Here is a 27,475-nt window from a genome sequence, read left to right as displayed (position 1 = left end):
CCACACACATTCCTTCTCTAGGCATTTGGCTCTACGCATTCTTTTAGATGCCTTCTTTCCCTGCTATCCTCACCCGTAGGACTCCCATCCATTCAAGTCTTGGTGATTTGTGTGGATGCTCAATGGTTAACAAAGAAATTCCACTCAACTCTTGCTGGAAAATACTGGGTAGATTTCAGGTCCATAACAATGTTTGGACCTTGCTTTCCCATTCTTCAGTTCTGGTTGAGTCTGCTGTTTTTAGTTGAGCATTTGTTTCATCCATTCTTCCACTTGATTTTCTTGCAGAGCTTTGAATGCTTAAGTGTGCACACTGCCACAGGTCCCACATACCCCAGAGACTAGGGAAAAAACGTTGTCCACTGTCCCATCACCAGTTAGTCCTCTTGATGTTTAGAGACCTGATCAGGATAACATTTAGTTTCAGATCTCTGATGTCCAGACCCACTAAGGCTAATTCATTTGAAAGTTTCTGTAGGAACATGGTGTGAAAAAGACATAAGGACTTAGTTGATTGTCCATCAGCATGGGTAAAAGAGGTGATGCGATTGTCAAAAAAGCAAACGTAGAATGCATTAATACAGAGATATTTTTATCTCACGAGAAGTGACAATTCAACTCTCCCTGGATTTCTAGATTCTCTTGGTCAGAATGCAGGTAGATAGATTTACAATAGCCAAGATATGGAAGCAACCTATCAATAGATAATTGGATAATGAAGATGTAATATATATAGACATATATATGTCTACATGTAGACATATATATGTATATGTATATAGAGACATATATATCTATATACACACACAATGGAATATTACTAGGCCATAAAAAGAATGAAATCCTACAATTTGCAACAGCATGGATGGACCTAGAGAGCATTAAGCAAGTGAAATAAGTCAGACTGAGAAAGACAAATACCATATGATCTCACTTGAATGTGGTATCTAAAGAACAAAAAAAAAATGAACAAACAAAGCAGAAACAGACTCATATACAGAGAACAAACTGATGGTTGCCAGAGGGGAAGGAGGTTGGGAGCTGGGTGAAAAAAGTGAAGGGGTTAAGAAATACAAATCGGTAGTTACAGAACAGTTACGGGGATGTAAAGCACAGCATAGAGAATATAGTCAATAATGTTGCAACAACTATGTATAGTGCCAGGTGGATGCTAGAGTAACTAGGGGGAATCACTGCATAAATTATTTAAATGTCTAACCATAATGCTGCACACCTGAAATTAATATAAAATAATATCGAATGTCAACTGTAACTGAAAAATAAATAAATTAATTAAAAAAATACAGAGGTAGATAGTTATGTTATATTCTCAGAACTTCAGTGTTAAAAAGAACTCAGACAAATCGTAGCATATTCGAAAGAGAGAGTCCAGGATGGGGAAGGAATTGAAAACCAGATATTCAAGGAACAGTTGAAGGAATTGGTGATGGTTAGTCTGAGTAAGACAAGACTGGGGGAAGGAGGGTTAATACAACAACAGTCTAAATATTGTTTTGGCTTGATTTGTATGATCCCAGAGGGCACTGCACTTAAAGTACCTCCTTGAGCTTTCTTTATCCCCATTGGTGGAAGGAAGAACGCCCCAGGAATTAGTGCTAAAACTGGCTACCCTTAAGGAAGGTGTTTGATAATCAGAGTTTGGACCACCTCTTGGTAGAGGCAAATGAACAGCTGCCCTAGATGATTATTATGGTTCTTTCTGACCAGGAGTTTATATGATAATAATAGTTTGGGAACCATCCTTTATATAATATCAACTTTCCAATATTAAAGATTGTTTCATTGTCATTGTGGCTAGGTATTATGGACAGTAACTCATCAAGAGTAAGACTTAGACTGTCAGCTATTTGCACGGAGAAGCATCAACTAAGTTGTGGTTTGGCCACTGATGGCTAAGCTGCCTGAAATCTAACCCAAATTACTGCTAGGTTCTGCTTATGCTAACCTTCCACTTAGTATTTAATGTGCAGCTGCAAATGATTTTAGCCTACCATTTACAGAGTGGGATAAACTACTAGAGTTATGACAGAAAGAGCATCTTGCTTACAATTCCTGGGATGTATAAATGACCTTTCTCAAGGCCCTGGCCAAGTCGAAGCCTCCATACTACCCCAAATGATATTTTCAAAAATAAATCTATCATTATCCTAGATTTTGCAGTAACATAAAAGAGCCTAATTTTATCTCACTAGGTGCATTGTGCCAATAATTTCCACCACCAACATCTCTCCCTCAAATTAAAGAGGCTGATGAATATTAACCATTTTTTATAAAGAATGTTAACAAATGTTTGGCAACGTGACCATAATGCCTTCAACTCCAGATTTAGTAACACTTTTTCCTTCCAAAAGTCAATAGTTCTACCCTTTTGAAGACTGGCTTTTTTCATCCCTCATGGCAAGTTTATAAGCCAAACTAGGCAGTGAGACTCATTCAAATAATCCAGCTTCATCTCCCTGCACTGCTTCTGCTCGTCAGTCTTTATTTGCTCTAACTTCCTTCAGCTCCATTGCACAGCACCTGACTGAGCAAGGTGAGGCTCTGTATTTCCACTAATAGGCGTTGCTGCCAGAGCTTTTACAAAGAAATCAGGTTCAAATCAAAAGTGGCAAATGACCCGAGGCTTGTTTATTGTAGGATTATGTCACTCTTTAATCCTTGTTTTGGAGTGATGTGTTTAACACTCAAATGTAAGTATTTCCTCCTGGATCAGTGTCTGCTCCTCTATGTTTATGTTTTTGCAGCATCCCGTGTACTGTGTAAATGTTGTTGGGACCCAGAATGCCCATAACCTCATCACTGTCTCTACTGATGGTAAAATGTGTTCCTGGAGCCTGGACATGCTCTCAACTCCACAGGTGGGTTTGTTTTCCCCTACACAGAAGAGCATCCTGGTTAAAAGAGATACCTGCCTAATGGAATAGAGTTCCCAAAAGCCAAACCCTCACATCCTATAGGAACTAAAACCCATGGATGCACTTGAAAGAGTGGGGCTTGCTTTCAGCAGTCTCCTCTTGAAGCCAAAACCCATTTCCTTTACCACAAATCATGTAATTATTGTAATACATTAATCCTAGGGTCAGTTTCAAGTGAAAATGAAATAATCCATCTTAAAGCATAGTAATTATGGAAGTTGCCTGTGGTATGAATTGTACTTACCCTACAGCATTGTTCAACAGATGCAAACGAGGTGGGAGCTCCACAGAGCCATCCCTGATGGGTACTTGCCTTGGAGAAGAGGTATCCCAGCAAAATAGAAACCTAAGCCCTTGCTCGTATCCGTAGCCTAGACGACTGCCTGTGTGTATGAAGAGATTGTCAAACCATCTCTTTTTTCCTCTGGAATGTGTGTTAGTATGGCTCCTGCCATTCCTTGCTCAACAAATGAGAAGTCAAAAATGAAAAAGTTCCTAAGTTTCCAAGCCAGTGCTGATTACAGTAATGGGAACCAAACAAAGGAGCAGAAGTGCAAGAGACCAGTGGGAGGAAGCATGTGAATGTAACTTTCAGAATATAAGTATGTATACAGACACCGGAAGACACATACCTACACACACAAACACACAGGTGTATACACTATTTTTCACATTTCTTTGTGAGACAAAAAGTACTTCACTGTCTTCCAACTAAAAACACAGTTTATCGCTATATAGTCTTTGACAAAAATGTGAGGAAGCATCCAGAAAATTGTAAAGGCTATCTGAGAGACAAGTCTCCTTTTTAACATTCCTATTCCCTTCCCTGGAATAACGGCCCAAGAATGTTTCTCTTACAATTTTAGAAGACATTGAAGTTTCAAGATACACAAGGAAATGTGGAAACCATAGAGAATCTCCTATAAGTCTCCACAATGTACATATGTAGATAATGCTAAGACTAAAAAAGTTCTCCTTATAATTTTAGTCGGGGGAGAAGACAGCTAATAAGCTCCTTACAGTTTAAGTTCCTCTATTTTTGCTGATCTTTAACATTATGCATTTCGGGAGTTGTGTGTGAGTATTTTATGGCTTTGTTTTAAAATTCTCAGCAATATGGTGTTTTCTTTCAAAAGCATGAAGATTGCAGATAACAGAGTGAACCCTCTACTTAAGAATTTTGAGTTGCCCATTTTGCTGATTAAATGTGTATTTGTTTAGGTTAAAATAAGCCACAAAGGGGCTACAAAACCGTTTTTATTAGTTTTAGCATGCCTGCAGATTGCTGTTTGTGTACACAGATTGCAAGTTTCATGGCATGACTGTGGATGGCGGGCAGACGTGGGAGTATTTAGCAGTTGCCCTGGTCCCTCTCTGTCCCAAGTGGGCGACCAAGAGACAGTGTCTTCCTGCTGTGAATCTTTATCGATGGATCAAACTCTTGGATGGTCCAGTTTTCTTTATTATATTGTCCTAGCGTCCCTTCACTGATGCATTCACTCCGTGCGGGTCTCACATACTGCTAGCATGTCACGTGACCACCGGGACTGCACGACCAAGACTCTGAGCATGAGCTTCCGATTTATGGACCCCTTGGTTGAGATGACCTAATCTGTTTTACACAGAAAAGACTAAATTCCCAAGTGACTATAATGACACGATCCCCTGGAATGATTTTTTTAAAATTACTTCAGGTACACCAAGTAGGCTGTTTAATGTAAATAGCCAAAAATATGCAGAGACGTCAGTTATACTTAATTACTCTTCACTGTCATTAAACTTAATTCAGTAGAATGTCCTTTAGAATACACTTTAATTCCTGATTTTGAAAATCATTTTAGGTAAAATAAGTAATCTCACTTACTATTTTAAAGACTTATTTAAACACCATTCTTTGCAGGCCTTATAGCCTATACGCCCTATGGCTGCCCTTCGTGAAATCTAGTGCCTATTGAAATCTGCATTTTATGACCTAAATGACAACTTTCTGGTCTTAGTTCACGGAGGACATACACTCCTGCTTTGACAAATGTGCTTAGTACATCTGATATTAATACGTGTGTATTCTCACGAACAATTGATTTTGAAAATGTTTGTAAATACAAGGGTATTGTGTGTTTTATTAAAGCCTGGGGCTGACAAGTGTAACCATTACAGTATTATCTTTAGTTTCTGCACCATTAGTTTCACAATTCTCACCTGTCATCTCTGCCTGACTTTAGAAGCAGCAGCACACGCTGATGAAATCCAGCCGGCTTGAAACCAGAGAGGCACAGAAGCATGAATGTCAGGGGCAGTAAAGCATGGTTTCTGGCACAGCCGGGGTCTTTTGTAACGCTGTGTGAAAAGCAAACAGACGATTTAGCCAAATGATTTTTCCGTGCTATCTTTGGCATGGCAAGGAGTTGACAGAGGGAATGTAACCACCCGTGTTTTGGTAGGAGAGCATGGAGTTGGTGTACAATAAGTCCAAGCCCGTGGCTGTTACTGGAATGGCTTTCCCGACGGGAGACGTCAATAACTTCGTGGTTGGCAGTGAAGAGGGTACAGTCTATACGGCCTGTCGTCATGGAAGGTAGTTTTGTTTTCTTACCAATGACGTGTTCTTCATTCCCTAAAGTCTGTTATCGCATTCTGAATTATAACCACCTTGCATTCTGAGAAAGGCATTTCTGAAGAAATGCAAAGCACCACCTCAAGTCTTCAGTCTTATAGTATCCGTCTGCTCTGGTCCTTGGCCACTTGTAACCCTTTGAGGGTTCACACTGCCTTGAGAAAAAAAGTCCCAGCTTCTTAGCACATCATATAAGGACCTGGACTCCCTGCCTCCTTCCAGCCTCAGCCTTCCGTCAGGCTCCAGCCACACACCCAGCAGGGAATAGTCCCCAAGTATCGTTTATCCCACCATGAGTTTGCACATTCGATTTCTCCCTCCTGGTCTGGCATGTCTCTCTTCTTGGCCTGGCTAATTCCTTATCTTTCAAGTGCCAGTCCAGAGATCATTCCACATTGAAGCCTCTCCGTGCTCTGTTGGTCAAAGAAAACCATTCCCTCCTGTATGTTTCCATAGAATTTTCATTCCTTTATTCATTCATTCTTTCAAGGAATATTTACTAAAAACATACCATGTGCCAGTACCATCACATCATAAGGATATAGCAGGACCAAAATAGACCTGGAGTCCATATTCTGGTTGAGGGTGAAAGACAACAAACTAGTAAATAAGTAAATATATGGTTTATGATGATACATACCATGGAGAAAATTAAAGTAGAATAAATGGGATAGAACTAAGGCTGTCATAGGTTTTCTATTTTATATATTTTTATATATGCTTCTACAAGCATTAATAACGTTGTTTCGACTACTCATTTATCTACCATTTTTCTCTTACTAAACTATTTCCATTTTATCATTGATTTCCTGCCTGATGCCTGGCATATTACAAATGAGGAATTAAAAATATAATCTATGTGGGAAATAAAAAATATCCAAATAATATAGAGAAATGCCCAGGGCCCTTTCTCCCAGTCAGACAGGCTGGAATAGTAGGAAATACACAAGTCACTGTGAAGTTTCCAGGTGATAAGAAACTTGGCTTAACTGACAGATTGGTAAGTGCCCCTAGAAAACCATCGGGATAAAGTAAGATCCAATAATTTGGATTAGATTGTAAAATGACGTGTAAGACTTAATGAGCAGCCTCGCATCTTTTGGAAGGTTTGCTCTTTTCACCTTGGGGCTTAATTTCTCTTTAGTATAATAGTTCTAATTAAATTGATTTTTCATCTTTTGTACTCATCCTAGGCTATTTAGATATTACCAGGAACCACAAATTGTTCCAAGATCATACTCCTATGTCTTTGTGATTTGTAGAATTAATAAGTACCCATGGCCCAGCTATGTAGCTTTCATTCACACAATATGAGCTGTGCATAGGAACAAGCAATACTTTCCCTGATCGCATGATTTAAAGGTGACTAGGAAAATATGCCTCATAGTTCCATGCCCAGTGGTCCTACTTCATAAAAACTGGCTAAAACTATGCATTAAATGTCTTATCAAAGCACAAAAAGATCTGATAAAGGTGTTCATTCATGCAAACCTACTCATGCAAACCTCATTCATTCACTACACACCTCCTTTGACAAAGGGCATTGCTAGATGCTGTTAGGCATGCAAGCATCATTGATATCTGGCTCCCAGCTTCAGGAAACTAATAATGGTGGGAAAGGTAAACACACAAATACCTGCAGTACAGGTAGAATGTCACAAGTGGCGTGAGAAGGCATGGAGTGCAGTCGGCCCAACATGGAGTCACAGCTTTATCTATACTTTGATTACAGTCATCAGGGCATAGGTTTAATTGACTTAATCCAGCACCTTAATTATCTGTGAAGATGGCAGAACATGTTCATTGATAACTTTCAGATTTATTTGTTTGTTTCTGTATTGTGGATAACCTTTTACATGATGAATATTTTTGTTCTGTGGCTTTTGTCCTTTTTAAGCACAATCAGAATACGCACTGTGGTTCAAAAAAGAAGGGTATCTGTGGTACACGTCATGAATCTTTTTACAGCGCTCTTTGTTATGCCTTTACATTGGTCTATACATCTGAAATATAAAATATAGATCTCAGTAAAGTTGTAAAGTACCAGACATTTCACTTTGTAGTAATTTTTAATGGGTCATATAGGGATATGGGGGAGAGGCAGGGGATTTCTATTTTTCACCTAATGTGGAGAAGGTGCAAATCTACTTCCATAAATTAAACAAAGTCCTCATTTTGCACCCTATAAACTCTTTCAGGATACTGTTAAGAGCAAGTTGGAATCTCACCAGGGGCTACTTCAAAGATCAGTTCCTCGTGTTCATTAGAACAAATTTAAAGGATCACGTGTGGAACTGCTGTTAGCAGTTTCACTGGGCATAATTTCTGAGTGCCTGTTACACAGAATACATGCTGCAGAGCTTTGCTCGTGATTTCAAGTTTTGCTCAGCACATTGCCATTTATTAGTACTCCAGAAGCCCAAATGTTTTAATAACTGAGTACATTTTTACTCATAGTGACATATTAATAATATTCAGATTCCACAATCCCTATGTATTTGTCATATTTATCACCTCATACACATGGATTTTTTTTTTTACATATAGCATTTTGCTACGTTTTCTAATTGGGTTATGATTGCATGCAGATTATTGTGTGATGGGGGTGGGGACTGGAAATAATCCCAACTCAGTTAAATAAGTCACATATGTCTGTGGATAATGTTTAAAATGTGTATCACTGTTTCTCAAACATGCTTCTGTTACAAAAAAAGGCATGTTTGTCTCTTTTCCTTTGCTGTTTCTTTCAACAAATATTTATTGAGCACTTACTATATATGCTAAATTCTTGACAACAAGAAAACAAGGCACCAGCCCTCCTAAAATTTACATTTAGTAGATTCGTTAATTTCTCTTTGCTTTCAGTAAAGACATCATGTTCTCCATATTACACTTATATTATGCATATTATTTTATGGTGGCAAGGGTTTCCACAAAGTATTACATTTTCAGGTATGCCATCCTAATTGAAGAAATTTCCCTGAAAGAATAAATGAATGTATATAAGAATGTATAGAGGTTTATAGCCAATAGGTTCTGTAAAAGAAGTTAAAATGGAACATGTACAAAATGTCATCACAACAATGGAATAGTCTGATAATATGTACGAAAGCTTCTGAGATCTAAGTATATGGTTTTCCTATCAAAGTTAGCTGCATGAATGATGATAGGATTTGAGGAACTCCTGAAAAAGGATTAAATGATGAAATTTGATATTAAATCTGAATATTAAAAAGATTATATTACCCCATATTGTTTTTTAATTACCCAAAATATTCTAGCATTTTATTTCTCTCAAGATAACTGTGAAAGTGGTTTCATTTTTGGTTGTGTATGGTGGTGTTCTAAATTTTGGAGAAGTAATCATGCAGAGACAAGTTTGCTTTTTTTTAAAGAGTTCACAGCTTCGCAAAGGTCACTGAAACTCTGCTTATGTGTGGTCTTCATGCAGCAAAGCCGGTATCGGTGAGGTCTTTGAAGGTCACCAAGGGCCAGTGACAGGAATTAACTGTCACATGGCAGTGGGCCCAGTCGACTTTTCACACCTGTTTGTCACGTCATCATTTGACTGGACCGTCAAACTATGGACCACAAAGGTAAGAATACCTTGACTGAAATTCTCAGGTAATACCTAGGCAAAGAGGACAATTTTTGTTCCCCGGAGGTAGTTGTAGGGAGTCTCAAGTCTCTTCCAGGTTACCTGGCACTAGAACTTGCTGGTGAGCCTGATCTGCCTCTGAGCTAGTTAAGGCTCTCTTTCCTGGTCCATTTTATTTAAAAATGGATAAGTTGAAAAAAATCAAACAACTCTAATAATGATAATGATACGTGTTTTTTGAGATTTGGAGGTTTTTAAGCTAGTAAATGGTCCTATATTATGTGTGTTTTCAAAAGTAATTCTGACTACGTTTGGGAGCAAGAAAAGGAAAGACCACCTAGAAGGAAGGTGCAGTAACTGCAGGGGAAGGATGAGAGTGGCTTAGACAGAAGTACATGGATAGAGAGAAGTACATGGATTTGGAAACCATTTAAGAGAAAGCCATAAAAATTGGTCATTGATTTGATTCAAGGAAGGTGAGAGAGGAAGTCGTCAGGGAGAAACCTTTTTTTTATGACTGTGGCACGGCAGATTTGTGGTAGTATTCACTGAACTGGAGAACACTAGAGGAAGGGCATGTCATGGAACAGGGTTGCACAGGTTAAATGTTAGGTGACTCTTCACAGTCTTCATTGGCAGTTTGATATTTGGGACAGAAGCAGAGGGAGAGCTCTGGGCTGCAGGTATGCACTTAGTAGAAGTCAGAATAGCAATGATTACTGTAGTCTAAGAAATGGATTTTAAAAGAAATGCTAGGACACAAATCAGAGAAAGAGGAATATTTGGGAAATAAACAGCAGAAATGGAACTGTAACAACCCAAGAACTAGGAGAAAAATGTGTGTGTGTGTGCATGTGTGTGTGTGTGTGTGTGTGTGTGTGTGTGTGTGGCTTCATGGGTGTTAATTGAGAGGGATTGTGTCAAGAGGACAGAACTGGCTCTTACCTGTGTAAAGAGCAACCTCACTTAGCAATTCAAACTGAAACCAAGTTGAGAAACCTATTTTCAACTATCAGATTGACAAAAATCCAGAAGTTTGACAATATACGCTGTGATGAAGCTGAAAGAAATCAACCATTCTCATACATTACTGCTGGAAATGCACAGTGATAAACACTACGAAAGGGAATTTGGCAATATCGAAATCAAATACATGCATATTTGCTCATTGACAGAGCAATTCCTGCTTCTAGGAATTTATGCCAAAGATGTACTATCAAAAACAAGAAAAAGCTGCATGTGGAGGAAAGACTACTTTGAATAGCAAAAGGCTAGAAATATCTCAAAAGTCCATCAATAGGGCACTGGATAAATTGAAAGTATGGTACCTACACATGAGGAAATACTATTCAAGTATAGGAAGAAATGAAGAAGACTTTATAGTATGTACTATTATAAACTGGTCTCTAGCATATGTTTTTTAATGAGAAAAGCAAGGTGGAGAAAAGTACAAATAGTATGATATGATTGTTTAAATCTATATTTATACAGTTCTAAAAATTGGAACGATAAACCACACACAAATTATTACTTATAGGGAGGCAAGAGGCTGAAAGAAACAAAGATGATAGCCATGCTTCTACGACTACATTTTGTACATTTGGTTTGGGAACCATGTAACTATTTTATGTAATATAAAAATGAATAAAAAAATGAACTAAATTTTAAAATTGGTTCCTAAAAAAAAAAAAAATTAAAGTAACATGAAATGAGTCAACTTTAGTGTGGTTCACATTGGAGACAAAACCTTACAGTATGGAGCAATTCTACGTGACTTTTAAAACCCTGTATTTTGACCATACATTCCAAAAGGGATATATTTTAAGCATAAAGAGGAGTACAAACAATTTTTAACTCCTTTCAATACTCATATTGCATGTAGTTGTATTATTACTGTAACTCTGATAGGCTTCTGTCATGAGGTAAATGACTGTTGGTATCTTTGAAAATTGATACTATCAGCTGGGTTGAATGGGGATACAAATGCACAAAGTTAGGTAAAACTCTGTAGTAATCCTGAACTTGAGTTGGAAGTGTCAGTAAGAATTCATGATGTGTGTTACCTTTGAATCTAAAGGAATACATCTTCATAGCTCTATCTACAAAAGCAGTCTAGAAACAATGACCAACTCAGTAGCAGTAACATTCCTGGTGTCCAGATTGTGCTTTCTAAATAGCAGATTCACTAAAAGCAACCGAAGATCCTGGAAGAAATCGGTGATTCTAGATCTGGAGCAGGAAATGAACAAAAGGAGCTTGGAGTATTTTGTCATAATAGAACATAAGGAAGCTACCAAACAGTACAAATTTCTTGTCAAAGGACTTGGAAACTAAGTTGAATAAGCTTCTGCTGGCCAAAGAATACCAATAAGGACAACAGATTCATGAGTTAGAATGATACTGAAAAGAGAAAATAATAACTCATTAGTCGTCTTTGGAGAATACTAGGGAGACCAACTCATTATTTGGGAAACCGTTGAGTAAAGGAAAGAATCAATTAATCATTTATTCTGAAAGAATAAAACATTTATTCTGTATTTTCAGTATGATTTGTACTTTATGGTTATTAATTAGTTGATCAGGGGAAGTTTATATAAATACTCCAGCTAATATAGGAAGAAGAAATGATAGGTTTTGAATATCACCATTTTGCAACCCCTAGTGCTTTAGGCAATGATAATTACTGATAACTCATAAAATTAAAACACCCCTCACAAGTACACAATATTACCTTTGAGGCAGGCTGCACCTCCAAATCAAACCTGAATCTTATCACTTTAGCAGATCTCTGGATTTAGAGGCAATAGGAGATACAGATGCTGAATGTTGAATAATACCACAGGGACGGAATCAGCCTGCGGGGAAATTTATAAGTCAATTGATCTCATTTCTGCAAACCAACATTTTTTTCAAGAGAAACGAAATGGAGGTGGACACCACATATAAAAACAAAATTGAACCTAACAAACATAACTCGAAGCCACTGGTGCGCATAGCAAGTACAGTCTCACTGAAGGGTGTTGAGGATGGAATCTAAATTACAGTGGGTTAAGGAGTGAGTGGAAAGCAAGGAAGCACTGAAGAAAAATTGAGAAATTTTGCTGTAAGGAGAGAAATTTGGGAGGTGGAAAGAGAGATTATCTCTCTCTCTCTCTCTCTCTCTCTCTCTCTCTCTCTCTCTCTCTCTCTCTCTCTCTCTTTCGGTTGTAGAGACTCTGGTGGTGTTGTGGAAGAGCCATTAAAGAAAAAGAGTAGAAAATTTCTAAGTGTAAGGCAGAGTCAGGGCCCTGAAAATGTTGGCGTGAATGGGTTGCACAGCATAGGCAGGGGCATGGATTTTAAATTTGGGCAGCGACATCTCTTCTGTTGTAAAGAAAGAAAGGATGAGGGCAAATATATGTAAGTGTGTAGGTTTGGTGAATGGAAGCAGAGAGGGCTTTTATATGATTCTGTTTTCTCAATGAATGGAGGTGAAATATTTGGATGAGTGGGAAGTAGAGGGACTTAAGAGAGCAAGTTTCACCTGGTCACAGAAGAGAAGAGGAAGGGCTGATTATGGAAACAAAGACTATGGGCAATGTGGAGGCCCCAGCTGGGCTGGAGATCAGAATGTTTTAGTGGAGATCAGCTTCAGGGCTAACATCCTCCAAGAGAGTTTAGCAGCACAAATCCGGACATGGGTGAGGGGGGCGGTCACATGGATCCTGGGCCAGGCTTTATCAGAATGTGATGGAAGGACAACAGAACATGGGACATGGAGATATGGACAAGACAGTGTTTGGTATTGGAGACTCAGGATTCTAAGCTGGGCCAGTTAGGAAATGAAAACAGACAGGAGAAAGTAAAGGGAACAAGGGATTAGAAGCTCCTATCATATCAAAGAACAGGTATGAAGGAAGTAATGGAGTATGAGAATTAATTAATTAGTAAAATAAGAGATTATTGTTAGAAAGTGGGATGTTTGAAGGTAGTATTTCACAACTGAAATAATTCCCAGTGATTTAAAAAAAAAATTGTGAGTATGTGGTCACACATCTGTAGCTGATATGCTCAGGGAAAAGTGGGGAACTAGGTTTGGGAACACAGACAGATTTCTGTGACCCCAAAGCCCATGTTCCTTTCCACGCCAACACGCTAAGCCTAGAGATAAGAAATCCAGTGCTAAGGTTCGTTTGATCATCCAGGGGAGAGCCAGAATTTTGGCAGTGGCACGGATGGATGGTGAGCTTATGGAAAACACAGTTCTGAGAGAAAATCAAGCAGATGTAGTGACCAACTGACTTGATTTGGGAGGAGAGTCAATGAAGATTCTGATATTTCTGCTTTACACATGTGAGTGAAAGACTGGCAGTGCCAGTAACCGAAACAGGAAATAGAGGCCGAGCAACAGGCTAGGGTTGGGGGTAGAAAAATAGTAGTCTGGGGCGTGCTCCAATTGAGGTGCCTGGACATTCCTAATTGAAAATACTGGAGCTCAGGGACACTAGTGGAATTAAAAAGGTAGTCATGACAGTGATCAACATATAGTTAGTCATTTACTCAAAGAGAGAACATCATGAGTAGAATGTGCATTGAAGAGGACAGGGTGCAACCTTAGTGCTGCTGCTGCTGTAGGATGAGAAGGAATCCACAAATCGAAAGGGCAAGAGGAGGGTGGCATTGACCTCAGTGAGAGCAATTCGGTAGAGTAGTGGGGACAGATTGCAGGTCATTGCAGAGTGAGGAGGGATGACAGCAGACACAGAAAATATCGACTAGTCTTTCAGACATTCGACTGTGAACTGAAGGAGATAGCGTGGTGGCTAGCTAGCCAGTTAAGCTGGGCCAAGGATTTGGTTATTCTACTTTTTGAGACTTAAGTATGTTGGTGGTCTGAAGAGAAGGATCCAAGGAAACGTGTAGATTGATAGAGAGTGGTTTGAAAAGTTGAGAAAGGTGATATCGGGTACCCATGTGAGGCTGGGGTGGGGAGAAAAGGCAGGACACCGCTAAGACTGCAAACAAGACTGATGGATAGGTTGAGCTAAGTGGAAGTGTAGGGGGAGGCGGAGAATGGGAGCAGTCCCCTCTTTTCTCAGCGAAGTCAGAGGCATGCTTACCTGCTAATGGTGACGGGAACTGGGATGTGTGTACTAAGGAGAGGAGAAAGGTTTAGATCGGTTCCTGCAAGAGGTGGGACACGGCCCTGACTCCAGAGGATGTCTGAACATCACAGACTTGAGGACCACCAGAGGCTTAATATCAAAGATGCATTTCATAGGTGATGGCTAAGTTAATTTTTATAAGCACATTAAGAATTGGGCAAAATTGCCACCGTTCAATCTCTTACGTCTTCAGAAACCTCCTGAATCTGGCATTCAAAGCTATCCACAACCTGTCTCCAACTGACTAGAGAAAGTCTACAAGTGCTATGGCGGGTGTGGGAGATACACCACTTCTCTACAATTCTAAATAAAGGGTTCTCATCATGGGAAGCAATGCCCAGGACTAATTAGAAATGCAAATTAATCAGGACCGCATTCCAGACCTTCTGCATCAAAAACTCTGGGGGCAGGGCCCAGCGATCTGTGTTTTAACAGGCCCTCCACGTGATGCTGCTAAAATTTGAAGAGCCACGCTGTAAACCAACATGGAGTATTATTTCAAATTCCCCATCCTACAGAGGTACTGGGGCAGTTTGGTTATTTTGAGAGGTTTATCCCTTCTTTTCAGGGTTGTGTTCAGGAACTGGTGAGCTAGTTCAGGGTGCAGACAGGAGAATGAAATCCAATGTCCCAACCCCAAACCAGGTTTCCTGATGTAATTAATACCCTACTTGTTCTGGCCAGGAGTTTGTACTGTGAATATATCTGAAATCCTAAATTTATCGTGATCTTTTGTGGTAATATGCTGGAACAGTGGTTCACTTAATACTCTTGACAACATTGGTCAGAGTCTTTCTCCTCTTCTTAATCTGAACATGCATAAAATTTAAAGGAAATAGTAACAACATCTCTTAAAATTTTTAATCACTTTTGCAAGGCTATGACTGAAAAAAACCTTTGTTAGCTTAACAAAAGGGCAAAGTGAAAATATAGATAATTGTTTTGGAAATAGTGGGAATCCAGGCTATTGGTTTTTTTCAGTCTTGTTGACAACGAGAATTTTCAGATAGGTGTAGAGCAGAGAAAAAAGTGAGAGGAGTAATTATTTTTCAGACCCTTCTGACAATAACAGTTACCTTTGTAATCTTTATTTTAAACTCATTAGGTAACTCGGAGTCATTTGTTTAAACAAAGATGAAGATTATTGTGATGGTGCCATACTGGATAATTAAGTTGGTGATACCCTCACCCTTAGGATTATGTCTTAGTCTGTTCGGGCTGTTATAACAACATTCCACAGACTGGGTGGCTTATAAACTACAGAAAATTACTTCTCAAAGTTCTGAAGGCTGAGAAGCCCAAATTCAAAATGCCAGCATGGTCACGTTCTGATAAGGGCCCTCTTCCTGATTCATGGGGGGAAGAGGGTCCTTCTCCCTGTGTCCTCACATCATGGAAGGTGCTAGGGATCTTTGTAGATTGCCTTTTATAAAACACTAATCCCATTCATGAAGGCTCTACTCTCATGACCCAATCACTTCCCAAAGGCACCTCCTGATCATACCATCATCTTTTGGGATTAGGATTTCAACATAAGAATTTGGGGAGGACCCAAACATTCGAACCATAGTAGATTGCAAATTAAATAACATAAGGAAGAATCCTTCCAATTGTAGAAAGAGTTGATGCTAAGAAATAAGACTGAACTCGTCAGAAGTCAAATTTTAAAAATGGCTCCAATTTGATACTTTGTGCATAAAAATAAGTACAGTTTAAAAAGATAACAAAAAAAAAGTTTAAAGGAAAATTTGTCAACACAGATAGACATTTTGTACATTCTACTGACCCAAAATTCTCATTTCTAACATAAAGCTAAAATATTAGAAAATAAAATCTGTATTCCAGGGGAGAATGTTACGCTGGAATTAGCAGACTGAGCAAAATGAATCTAATCCTGAAGCCCATAATAAAGTCCATATCCATTCACTTTACATACGTAAAGTGATTGCCAAATTCTCTTTGTGACTTGAAAACTTAGTATTTCCATTAACTTTGTACATGGTTTTATTTATATTTTCCATGAAGATTAAACAGGTGTAATTTTTGAATTCAGAAAGGCTAAAGGAAGAACATAATAATGCATATTTTTGGAAGTTTGAGCTTCTAAGTGGTCCCCAAAGAGTGATTTGGTTCTGGAATGACAAATAGCCATACTGATTATAGGTGGAAAATTAACTTACCTAATAGTAATATGGAACCTTGAAATGTAGTATTATAGAATTTTAAAATGATTCTTTCTGGTTTCATTAGTTTAGTTAATAAGAGAAAGTAAGTAATTGCATACTAGTGATAGGCGCAGATTCTTTTTTTTTTTTTTGAGAAACTTAGGGCAATATAATTAAAGTCATACTTTTTATCAAGTAATCATTTTTTGATAGTGAGAGAAGCTTTGTTCACCACTTAATTATCAACATATTTTATTTTAACTCCGTGCAAGGAAAGTAAAGGAAATAAACTATATAACCCTTGACTCAGTGGATAAAGAGTAAAAATATAACCATATGTAGAAAATGGTATTGTTACGGTTGGTTAGCAATAGGCAATATAACGGGAGAGTCCAAATGAATAGTAGAACAATCCGCTGTGAGCTAATTGGGGTGTGGGGGAAGGGCATGGAAGATAGACCGTGTAGGGCTTCTACCTACCCACTTGGAAGCCTCTCATGGGGGATCTTCCCACGTGAATCCCCACATTAAAAGCATCATCTCTCTTCTCTGTATGCCCAACTTCCCCATCCCTCCAACTTACTGAAAACAAAACCAAACACAGCGCCCGCCTTTGACCTTGTTGTCCCTTTTCCATCCTGTTTGTCTTCTGCCTTTTCCCACCAAACTGCAGTTTAAACTCGTACACGCTATCTTTCTCCCTGTGATCACCATGAAACCTGCTTCTTCAAAAGTTGCCCTGACCTCCTTCTTGCCTGTTCCAAGGTCATTTTGCCGTTTTCATTTCATGACTTTGCTGTTTCAATAATGTTGATTAGTCGTTTGGAACAGCCTTTAAAAAATATGTCAGTGAAGCTATTGTTAAGAGAACAGTAAAAAGCTGTATACTTAAAAGTCCATCCTTTATGACCCTTTAAAAAAATTTTTAAGTATGTTGCCTGAATAAATTCTATTGAGTACTAGCTCTTACCTTTTATTATATCTTAGCACATTTAATTTCCCATCCATCAAGAAATGCTGGAGTTGATGCTTCGAAATAAAGTATGAACTCTTGGCTGGATGAAAACATTCATTATTCCACTCAGCTTTTCTGTTTGCTGAGGTCTGGGATATTTTTTTTTTCCCTGTACTGTAGTTTAGCTTAGTGGCTAGACAAGTTATGAGTCTTTGGGCTTTTTATCATTGCATCCAGTTTGGAAAGTTTCAGTGGATTCCAATTAAACATTGGTTTAATATTTATTTTGGTCCTAATACAGCTTCACAAGGATTAATTAAGGTTCTTGATACTGTTTGTGTATTTGCCAGCCCAGCCCCTTCCTTTAGACATCAAAGAACTTGTGTTTCTTCTGCTCATATTGATAAAACCCTCCCAATCCTTTCTGCCCTGGAATTCTGGGGCCCGAAAATTCCATTCCTTTATGCTGACTGGTCAGGTATATGGCCTGACTTAACCTATGTGTCAGTATTTGGTGTAGAGCGTGGACAGTGCCCTAGGGTGCTATCACCCAAGAACCTTTCGGGACTCACACTTGATTGATGGAAATCACTCCAAATGTATCTTGATGTTGTATAATCTTTCCTAGCAGTTAACATACGTCTCAGTCCTCTAATCTTTTAACAAAACTGTGAATCTGATAGCACAATTGTCTGACTGAAGGATATATTGGCTTTGCACAAATTAGAAAGATAATCTTCCATTTTTAAGCAACTGCTGTGAAAATAAATAATAAGTATTAACTTATTTCAGTTTTGCTTCCTCTACCGGGGTTAAAATATAAGATAGCTATCTTAGCTGATGTTTTTCCCCCTTCGCTGCTAGAAAAGAATATAATTTGAGGTTTTTTTATAAGTAAGAGAAATGGGAAAATTTCTAAGGAGAAATATTTAAAATGTATTCATTAAAAATGATTATGTGTTGAAATAAATGTTAAATATGGCTATATGTTAGATAATGTAATAATAAAAATACTTTTGTCTTTTACCCGCTGAATCACACTTAGCATCTGTGGCATGTCCACCCTTTCCCCATAAGGCCGTGAGCTCCTGGAGAGTAGGCCCGTGTTATTTTGTCTGCCTCGCAGTACCTCGCATAGTCTTGGCACTTGGTAGGCACTGAGTAAATCATTGACTTAACACATGAATAAATAATCCATGGGTTTTTAAAAGATGTACGTTAACAAAATACTGTAGCAAATATTTAGTTAGTGGTTTTGAGCAGTAAAATTTGTAGCCATAATTTAGAAATATAATGATTAGAAAACTGAGGTTGAGCTTGTAATATTCTATTAGGAAATATGTAAGAAACTATAATTTTGGAAAAAATATCTAAGGCAACCATCCAGGACTAGAGTGGCCTCCTGAATATTTTTCTTACAAAGTAGATGAGCAGAATTCCATTAATTTATGAGAATTATCTAAAGAGCTGGGCAACATGAGTGTGTGTCCTTAGCCACCCCTTCCACTCGCGAAGGTAAGTGTTTGTCCACCTGCACAAGGGAAGAGGTTCCCCAACAGGCCTGACAATCGCCTCATAGCACAATGTAGCCCAGTTACATTCATGAATGCTCTTTTTAAAGATATCCCTGGGAAACTGTCTCCTGTGGGATGTGGTTCCCTCCAGAAAAGGGGGGACTTGACTCTTCTCTAAACCATAGTTTATAAGAGAAATTCCTAACTTGATCTAAAGCAGTGCAGTGAGGATGGAGACAGAAGTGTTCTAAAGAAGTTTCTCAACGTATATGACATCCAAGCTAAGATATAAAAGAGTTAGTTAGGTTAAAGGAGAAAGGGAAGGCACTCAAGCAAAAGGGACAAAATACTCAAAAAACAAAAGCATGAGGTAGTTGATACTCTAGCTGTGTGACTTTAGCAAAGTTACTTAACCTCTCTGTGCTGTAGTTTATTCATCTAAACAATGGGGATTAAAATACTACCTATCTCCTAGGGTACGTGTGAAAAATAAATGAGTTAATAAAGAGAGTTCAAAAAAATGTATACACATTTTAAGAAAGCAAAAATACTTATTAAAATTCTAATACTCAATATATACTGATAATGAAAGATGAATACAAGTCATGTGTATACATTTTTTTGACCCCCCCGGTATATGTAAATCTCTTAGAACAGTGCCAGGCACATAGTAAGTACAATGAAAGAGGTAGCAACACCATTATTATTATTATTAAATATTATTGTTGCTATTGTTGTTATTTGGCTATTAAACTGATTGGGTTGAGCTGCAGCAGTGGGTACAAGGTGACTAGAAGGGAATAATGAAAGGATAGCTCTGGAGGCAAAAAGGGACCAGAGGGTGAAAGGCAGTCTGTGATGCTATGCGATGGAGTGTAGCGTAGCATTTTCTTCTGAAAATGACAAGGGCCATGGCTTATGATAAAGTGGCTCCTCCTTGCCACCTCTTGTGTGATGTCATACAGAGTGAGACTGGGCACTAAAGACCTCTTACATTCCCCTCAGGGTTCTGAAGCGCAGTTAGCATAACGTTCTACATCTGATAACTGCTTCATCAGATTCCCAGGAATACTTGTGTTCCACCTCCAGACATCCCAGAGATGTGTCCTAGCTGAACATTAGTTGATTGGATTATTGATGAATACTTTCACAACTGTACTACATTCACTGGTAGCATCGTGTTTAGGCTTTACTTTTGCAACCCTTCATGAGACTTCCTTCCCAATTCACTACTTTAACGTGCAGATGAAGAATCCCAATCATGATCGTTAAGACTACAATGTCGATGATGATAATAGGAGCTACATTTAACTGAATACTTCCATGTGACTGGCCTTGTACCAGTGAGGTCATATAATTCCAAGGATATTTTTGTAAATACACTGCCCTGTGGCCCCATCTCGAATGGATTGTTGCAGAATTGTCTCATTTGACCTTTCTGTTAGCTTTAGGTTTCCTTGTTTCTCTCCAATGTATGTTCAACTGGACTTCTATTTTTGCCAGCTTATAATTGTTTTTAAATTTTTGAGCCAAAATATATAAATATCTTTCCTTCTTCTTCTTTGTTCCAACAAACTTCTGTCATTAGTATTTCTAATCCTCACCCAGAATCCCATTAGTCTTTTCACATGTGTCCCACCCCTCCCATCCAAGTTCTGACTTCGCAAAGGAGATTAAAATGTGGCCAGACAAGAAGATGGAGAAACTCTCATTTGTCTTAAATTTAAGAAAGCACATGTAAGGCTTTTTTCTTAGTATATTCTAAAATCAATTACTTTCACAATTTCTTTAACTTGTTTGATTCTTTAGTATGTATTTACACACCTTTTTTTCAGAGTAGGATCTTTCTTTGTTCATCTTTATCCCGTGTCTAATATATGTTAGTTTGTCAATATAACACACAATATAGAATGAGTAGCATTTGCCCATTAGGACAAATCACTGTTTTATCAACTTGAGACAATAAAAATTGGGAGATTGTTCTCAGTCTTCTAATACTTTATAAAGAATAAGTAAGAATTTTGTAGAGGAAAAATAACTATAATTAATGTATGAAAACTCTCATTTTTCCTAGTAGAGTAACGGGCCCTCCCATAAATTCTGGGGAAACAGACCTCAGTGTTTACTACTGGAAGTTCACCAGCTCTGTGGAAGTTTCTAGAGAGGAATGTTGTGGATTTGGCGGTAGAGTTAAATAGTTTTCTCTCCTGTCCCCTGCTTCATTGGCCTGAACTAAGCCCAAGTCAAAAGTTAGAAGAAGTCTCTTGTAAGTTGTCAGTTTCCTTCTCACTTAGGACTTCTCTTAATGATTAAAAAGTTAACTTTTAAACCAGATTTCCCCTTTACCACTCTGCCAGGCCCAGCTATGTTAAGAAGTGTAATGAGTCACCAATCCAGAAGGTTTTGCTTGAGACTCTTGGCTTCCACTTACCTATGGAACTTAACTTATGCCTGATTGGTTTGATTTTTCTCTCCCTCAATCGCCCTCCTTTAACAAAGTTCAGGAAATGAGCTGAGTTGTGCTGTTCTTTTGCTATTAAGACCATTTCTTTAATATAGCAATCCATGGACCATCAAAATGAAGGGTGTGTGTCTTTACGTCTGTGTGCATGTATGTTGTGTGATCTTGTTTCTTCTTTTTACAGTATCTTGTGTTAATCCAGGCCTATATTAAATTAGAAGGGTCATGCTGTTCTCTAAGAATACCCAACCCCCAAGAAAATGTTTGGAAAAATAGTTCCTTAAGAGCAGAGAATGACCATGACTTTGTTAACAAGTTTGTGGCAAAATTATTACCAATTTCTCTGAGGTTGGTGTCTCCCCATGCTCATTCTTCCCACATAATTTTCTTAATGTCCCTAAAATATACCTTTCATCATGCCATCTCCGTATACTACAACATAGAACAGTGTTTGTCTTCTGTGGAATCTTCACAGGCATTTTTTAAAGGTAGGAGAACGAGTTCTGTGACTTAAAAGCAATACAGAATGGGTTAAAGCGAGCAAGAATCTTTAGCCAGGAGGCCTTTTTAACTTCTTTTCCAGAAACAGACTGGATATACGGCATGCAGAGATCCCCAAACTTACGTGGGGATCATTTTGACCCAAGCATACTGAGAGAACAGTATTCCTTGGACCCTACTTCTGGAAACTCTGACTGACACTGCTCTGCTTGCTTTCCTAATCATTTCAAACACCTCAACCTGCATTTCATGGTTTTCCACCCTTTTGGACACATGTCTGAACTTTAGTCCCACTAGTTCTAAATAATATCTTTCCAATTTGCATTTCCAGTAATAATAATGTCAAACAAATAAAAGCAAGATTGATAAGGAAAGAAATGATTAATGAACTTGAATCTATCTAGAGAGAAAGGAGAGAGAAAAAGACTGAAAGGAAAGAAGAATTAAGTATCCAGAAATAGTATTTAGAGACGAAGGCGTGACAGGGCTCGGAAAGCCTTGGAAAGAGCTTTCCATGAAGGCAGGGACGCTGCCAGCACCGCAGGGAAATGTGATTAAATAAATATACTACTTATTTTTTTATAAACAGTCTTTATGTCCTTTTTAGAATCAAAGTCCATGTGTGGGAAACAAGAAAGAAGGGCAACAAGAAAATCTGGTTTAAGTCATAGAAATCAGACCTGAGGAGTACTTTACAGATAGATCTCCTATTTAATTCCCTAATTTTACAGAAAAGAAAAACAATGTCTAGAGAGGAGTGATTTAGATAGCCTTTTAGTCCTATATTTTTTTCACCTCACCTTTATTATGATTGAGTAAGTTAGAAATCCTTGTGTTAAAAATCAATGGTTTTAATATTTTGAACTGTCTGCCATTTAGTAGTGGACTCATAGGCTGGAATGACTTACATTCATGGGTTTAATAATGCTTTGCTCTGTTGTCTTAAAACTATTCTTGTAATAATTTTAACACCAAAAATGCAGCACTTGAATATAATGTACATGCCTTTTATAGTATTTATTCATTAATTCTTTCCTTCTTTCCACTAAGCTATGAGCTTCTTGAGATCAGTGGCCATATTTCACACCTATTCTGTGTTCCCCACAGTTTTTGATCAGAGTAATAATTGTTAATATATAATACAGGCTTATTGAGCAATTACATATAAATTAAATTAAGCCACTAGCAATTCTATTGCTGATTAGTGATAAGATAAACTCTGAAGTTTTATATTTTTTGTCGATTTATTTCAATCCTCATTTAGGTACCCAGTGACTGAAATACCCATAGACCTGCAAAGACACCTCTGTTCATTCTTGACAGATATTTCTGACAGCTGCAGTCCCCATTTACCACCTTTTTTCTACTCCACTGATCTTTTCCCCCTTCTGTCGAGTCAATTGCATACACACAAATGTTTACCTATTGACCTACATGTTATGGTTGAAAAACATGAAATAATACAACAGTGTAAATTTTTTTCACAATCACTCAAAGTTTATAGTTTAGATTAAGGTTTACTCTTAGTGTTGACATTTTACGAGTTTGGACAAATGTATAATAACATATACCCATCTTTATAATATCACTTAGAATATTTTCTCTGCCCTAAAACTTATCTGTGCTCTGCCTATTCATCCATACCCTCCCAAACCTTGGCAAGCACTGAGCTTTTTATTGTCTCCATCATTTTGCCTTTTTCAGAATGTCATATAGTTGGAATCCTGTAGTATATACCCTTTTCAGATTGCCTTCTTTCACTTAGTAATATTCATTTAAGGTGACTTCGTGTTTTTTGTTTTTTGTTTTCACGGCTTGATAGCTTATTTCTTCTAATCACTGAATAATCATCCTCTTGTCTGGATGTCCCACAGTTTATTTATCCATTAACCTACTGAAGGATCTTGGTTGCTTCCAAGTTTTGACAATTATGAATAAAGCTGCTATAAACATCTGTGTGAAGGTGTTTGTGTGGACATAAATTTTCAACTCCTTTGGGTAAACACTAATGAGTATGATTGCTGGATCATATGGTAAGAGTACGTTTAGTTTTGTAAGAACCCACCAGACTGTCTTCCAAAGCAGCTGTTCCATTTTGCATTCCCACCAGCAATGTATGAGAGTTCCTTTTGCTCCACACCCTTGCCAGCATTTGATGTTGTCAGTGGTCTGGATTTTGGCCATTCTAATCAATTTATAGTGGCATCTCATTGTTGTTTTAATTTGCATTTCCCTGATGACATATGATGTTGAACAACTTTTCATATGCTTATTTTTCATCTATATCTCTTTGATGAGTTGTCTGTGGAAGTGTTTGGCCCATTTTTAAATCATGTTGTTGTTTTTTATTGTTGAGCTTTAAGAGTTCTTTGTATAGTTTGGATAACAGTCCTGTATCAGATGTGTCTTTTGCAAATATTTTCTCCCTGTTTGTGGCTTGTCTTTTCATTCTCTTGGTAACAGTGCAAATTTAATTGAGTCTGCTACTAAGTAAAGGCAAGTATTGTCTTCACTATGCTTCTAATTAAAATACTACATTTGATCAATTTTTCATTTATTAATCCAACATTTAATAACCTAATGTGTTTTTAACCTCATGCTGAAAAGAAAAGAAAAGAATTGAGACATGGTCCCTACTATGAATGAGTGCATAGTATACATGTCTTTACTCAAACTTGAGTAAAGAATGGAACATCTTTAAAGGAAACACATTTTTATCATCCTCCAACATTACCTTAAATTATTTTCATTATACTATAATTTAAATGTAACATATAGACAGAGGATAAGGTATACAGTCGCTGTACTTATTCATTTAATATATAACTATTAAGGGTTTACTGCGGTCCTGGCACTGGGAATTTAATAGTAACAAAGGTAGATGAAGTCCCTGACTTCACCGGCATGCCCATGATGGTTGGGAAGGAAAAAAAAAAAAAGTAATTGATTCTCATTATTCATGGCAGTTGTGGTCTATAAAGTTGCCACAGTGAATTGGCAAACAACAAACCTTTGCTTCTAGGGGAAATCCAGGATGAGGTTCCTGAGAGCCTTTGGTCACCACATTTTCATCAACCAATCAATACATGATCTTGTTTGATGTGTGTTTCTGTTCAAAGACACCTTATTTAATGTGTATGGTTGATTCATTAACACTGAATTGCAGCCAACGGCTCATGCCTGAAGGTGGCTTATCTAGCACATATACTTCTCAGTAAAGCCCATCACAGCCTTCTTGTGCAAAGGAACATAGACAGCACTTCTGCACTATGCTTAGGGGCCATTTTAAACAGTGAAATAATCAACAAGAAAACCACAAAAAAATGGAAACAACATGGCACCCAGTAGACCACAGAAAGGACGTTTGTTTACAGTATGAGAGCTGAAAGGAGAAGGCAGAGAGCTTATTCAGCCTCAGTTGGGAATGTGCATGTCAGGTGACTCAAATTTTTCTCTACTCTGCACTTGTCTGTGAAGGAGTTTGAAATACTGATTTTGGAGTTCCAAATAAATTTGAGAGAGTAGGTGAATGTGGAAATTTGGAATCCATGAATAACGAGGACCAACTATACATAAAAGATTTCAGATAGTGATAGGTGTTAGAAAACAAATGAACCAGGGTTAAGGGTAGAGAGTGAGAAGACATTGGGGAGAGTATTTTAGATACATGATTAGGGCAGTCCTCTCTAAAGAGGGGAAACCAGGTAGACATGAATAATGAGTAGAATGTAGCTCTAAGAAGGTGAGAGAAATGGGTATTATAGGCGGAGGGAACAAGTCTGTGAAGCAGGCGCAAGCTTGACTTGGCTTGTGTGAGAAACAGGATAAAGGTCTCCACATTTGCAGCAAAAATGGAATAGCAAAAATTCCATTAGCAAAAATAGAGATGAGGTTGAAAAGCTCCTCAGAGATCAGGTGATACATGGCCTTGTTGATCTAAGAAGGAGCTTAGATTCTGTCCTAAATCCAAGTGATGAGAAGCCACTGAGGGTTTTTAAATACTGAGGGTGCCAAAAAAATGTATACATGTGGACACTTTGGTCAGTGTTGCTCAAGCAGTAGTTCGCCATCATCAGAAGTGTCTGGATGCTGATGGTAACCACTTTAAGCACCTCTTCTAATTGCAGAAGTGAAATGTGACTTGTATTCAGCGTTTGTTATCGGTGTATGTTGCATATTACAATTTTAACAGTTTTTTTCCCTTCTTAAAATGTGTATACATTTTTTGGCACCCTCTGTATACATGAGCTATAGCTTATAACTTAAATAATTTTACAGTCCCCTAAAAATTACAAATTAAATTTACTGCCCTCCCCAACCCGCCAATATACCATTTAAAGGAAGCACATTCACTGAATGTGACAAGTGATAGTTCACTGAAACTAAAGTGGTGCTCATAGTGTGACAATTGGGCTGACTTAGTGTGACTATTGGGCTGCTGTGTGATGACTGCAGGAATGACGTCTCCTGGCACAAATGCATCAATTCCTATTCATGGGTCCTCGGTGTGTATGTGTGTGTGTGTGTTGGGTTTTTTTTCCCTAGTTTGCCATAACTATAGTGAAAACACTCCTGTGGGCCTGGACTCCAACATACGCTGTTATAAGATGACAGCATGGCGATGATCCAGAGCATATGTGCATTAATTTTTTGACAATCACCTAAAGGAAAATATAAACTAATACTTCTCTTAGAGAACTCCTTAAGTTGTCCCTCCCTCCAAGAATCAATCCCACAGCCCTCCAGGATTGTTTGAAAAACTTTGTTCTGACAGGCTCTTTAGGGCAGTGGAACGACCCTTGCACCTACTACAATGGTGGGTAGTTATTATACATGTGCCCCAATCCACAGGATGTACACCATCAAGAGTGAATCCTTAGGAAAACTACGCACTTTGGGTATTACTGAGAATGTGTCAACCCAGCTCACGGGTTGTAACCAACGTACCAGTCTGTGGGCAATGTTGAAAACGGGGGAAATTGTGCATGCGTGGGGCAGGGAATAGATGGGAAATCTCTGTACCTTCCCCTCAATTTTGCTATGAACCTAAAACTGCTCTTAAAAATAACCTTTACCAAACACACACAATACAACTTTGCTCTACGTGGAAAACTAAACAAACTTCAGGAATGAAGTCAGATTATATCTCAATAAAACTGCACAAGAAAGACTCCAACACAGCCCCAGAGCACCTAAAAAGAAGGCAGAAAACAGTGGCTGAGACCTGGGGGAAGGATTCATCCCTGTGCATGTAGGAGCTTGAGAGGGGACTGAGGCCTTGATCGGGATCCCAGGATTGGACGGTTTGGGAGGAGAGGGAGCCATCCATCCTTCAAGGATGGAAAGCAGCATGAACAAAGACCAGAAGGCCGGAAGGGACTCCGTGTGCAAAGGGGGCTATGAATGCGGCTGACTGGCCTGAGCAGAGGGTTTTGATTAGGGGGCGAGAGGTTCTGACGCCTGGTCCTGACATTTCAGTACTGATCTGCCCCAGTGAGATCAGGTGGTGGTATTCATAGCCTTGGACTGTCTTGTCAGAGTGCTAACCGTGGGATTTGTGGCATGGAGGTACTTTCTCAATGTAGCT

At 38.3% G+C, this 27,475-nt stretch overlaps 1 protein-coding gene across 8 annotated transcripts in view; it reads left to right on the top strand.

Annotated features, from left to right (window-relative positions):
• Positions 1-27,475, top strand: part of DYNC1I1 (dynein cytoplasmic 1 intermediate chain 1) — a 289,426-nt gene that overhangs the window by 225,346 nt on the left and 36,605 nt on the right. For all 8 annotated transcript variants that reach the window (XM_081079542.1, XM_081079541.1, XM_081079540.1 and 5 more), the window contains 3 exons: positions 2,766-2,879; positions 5,378-5,511; positions 9,002-9,146. In XM_081079542.1, the coding sequence (XP_080935668.1) occupies positions 2,766-2,879; positions 5,378-5,511; positions 9,002-9,146 (393 nt within the window). The remainder of the gene's footprint in view (positions 1-2,765; positions 2,880-5,377; positions 5,512-9,001; positions 9,147-27,475) is intronic.

This window comes from Rhinolophus hipposideros (assembly GCF_964194185.1).
Source record: "Rhinolophus hipposideros genome assembly, chromosome: 18".
Taxonomy (NCBI): domain Eukaryota; kingdom Metazoa; phylum Chordata; class Mammalia; order Chiroptera; family Rhinolophidae; genus Rhinolophus; species Rhinolophus hipposideros.
This window is presented reverse-complemented; position numbering and strand designations above follow the sequence as displayed.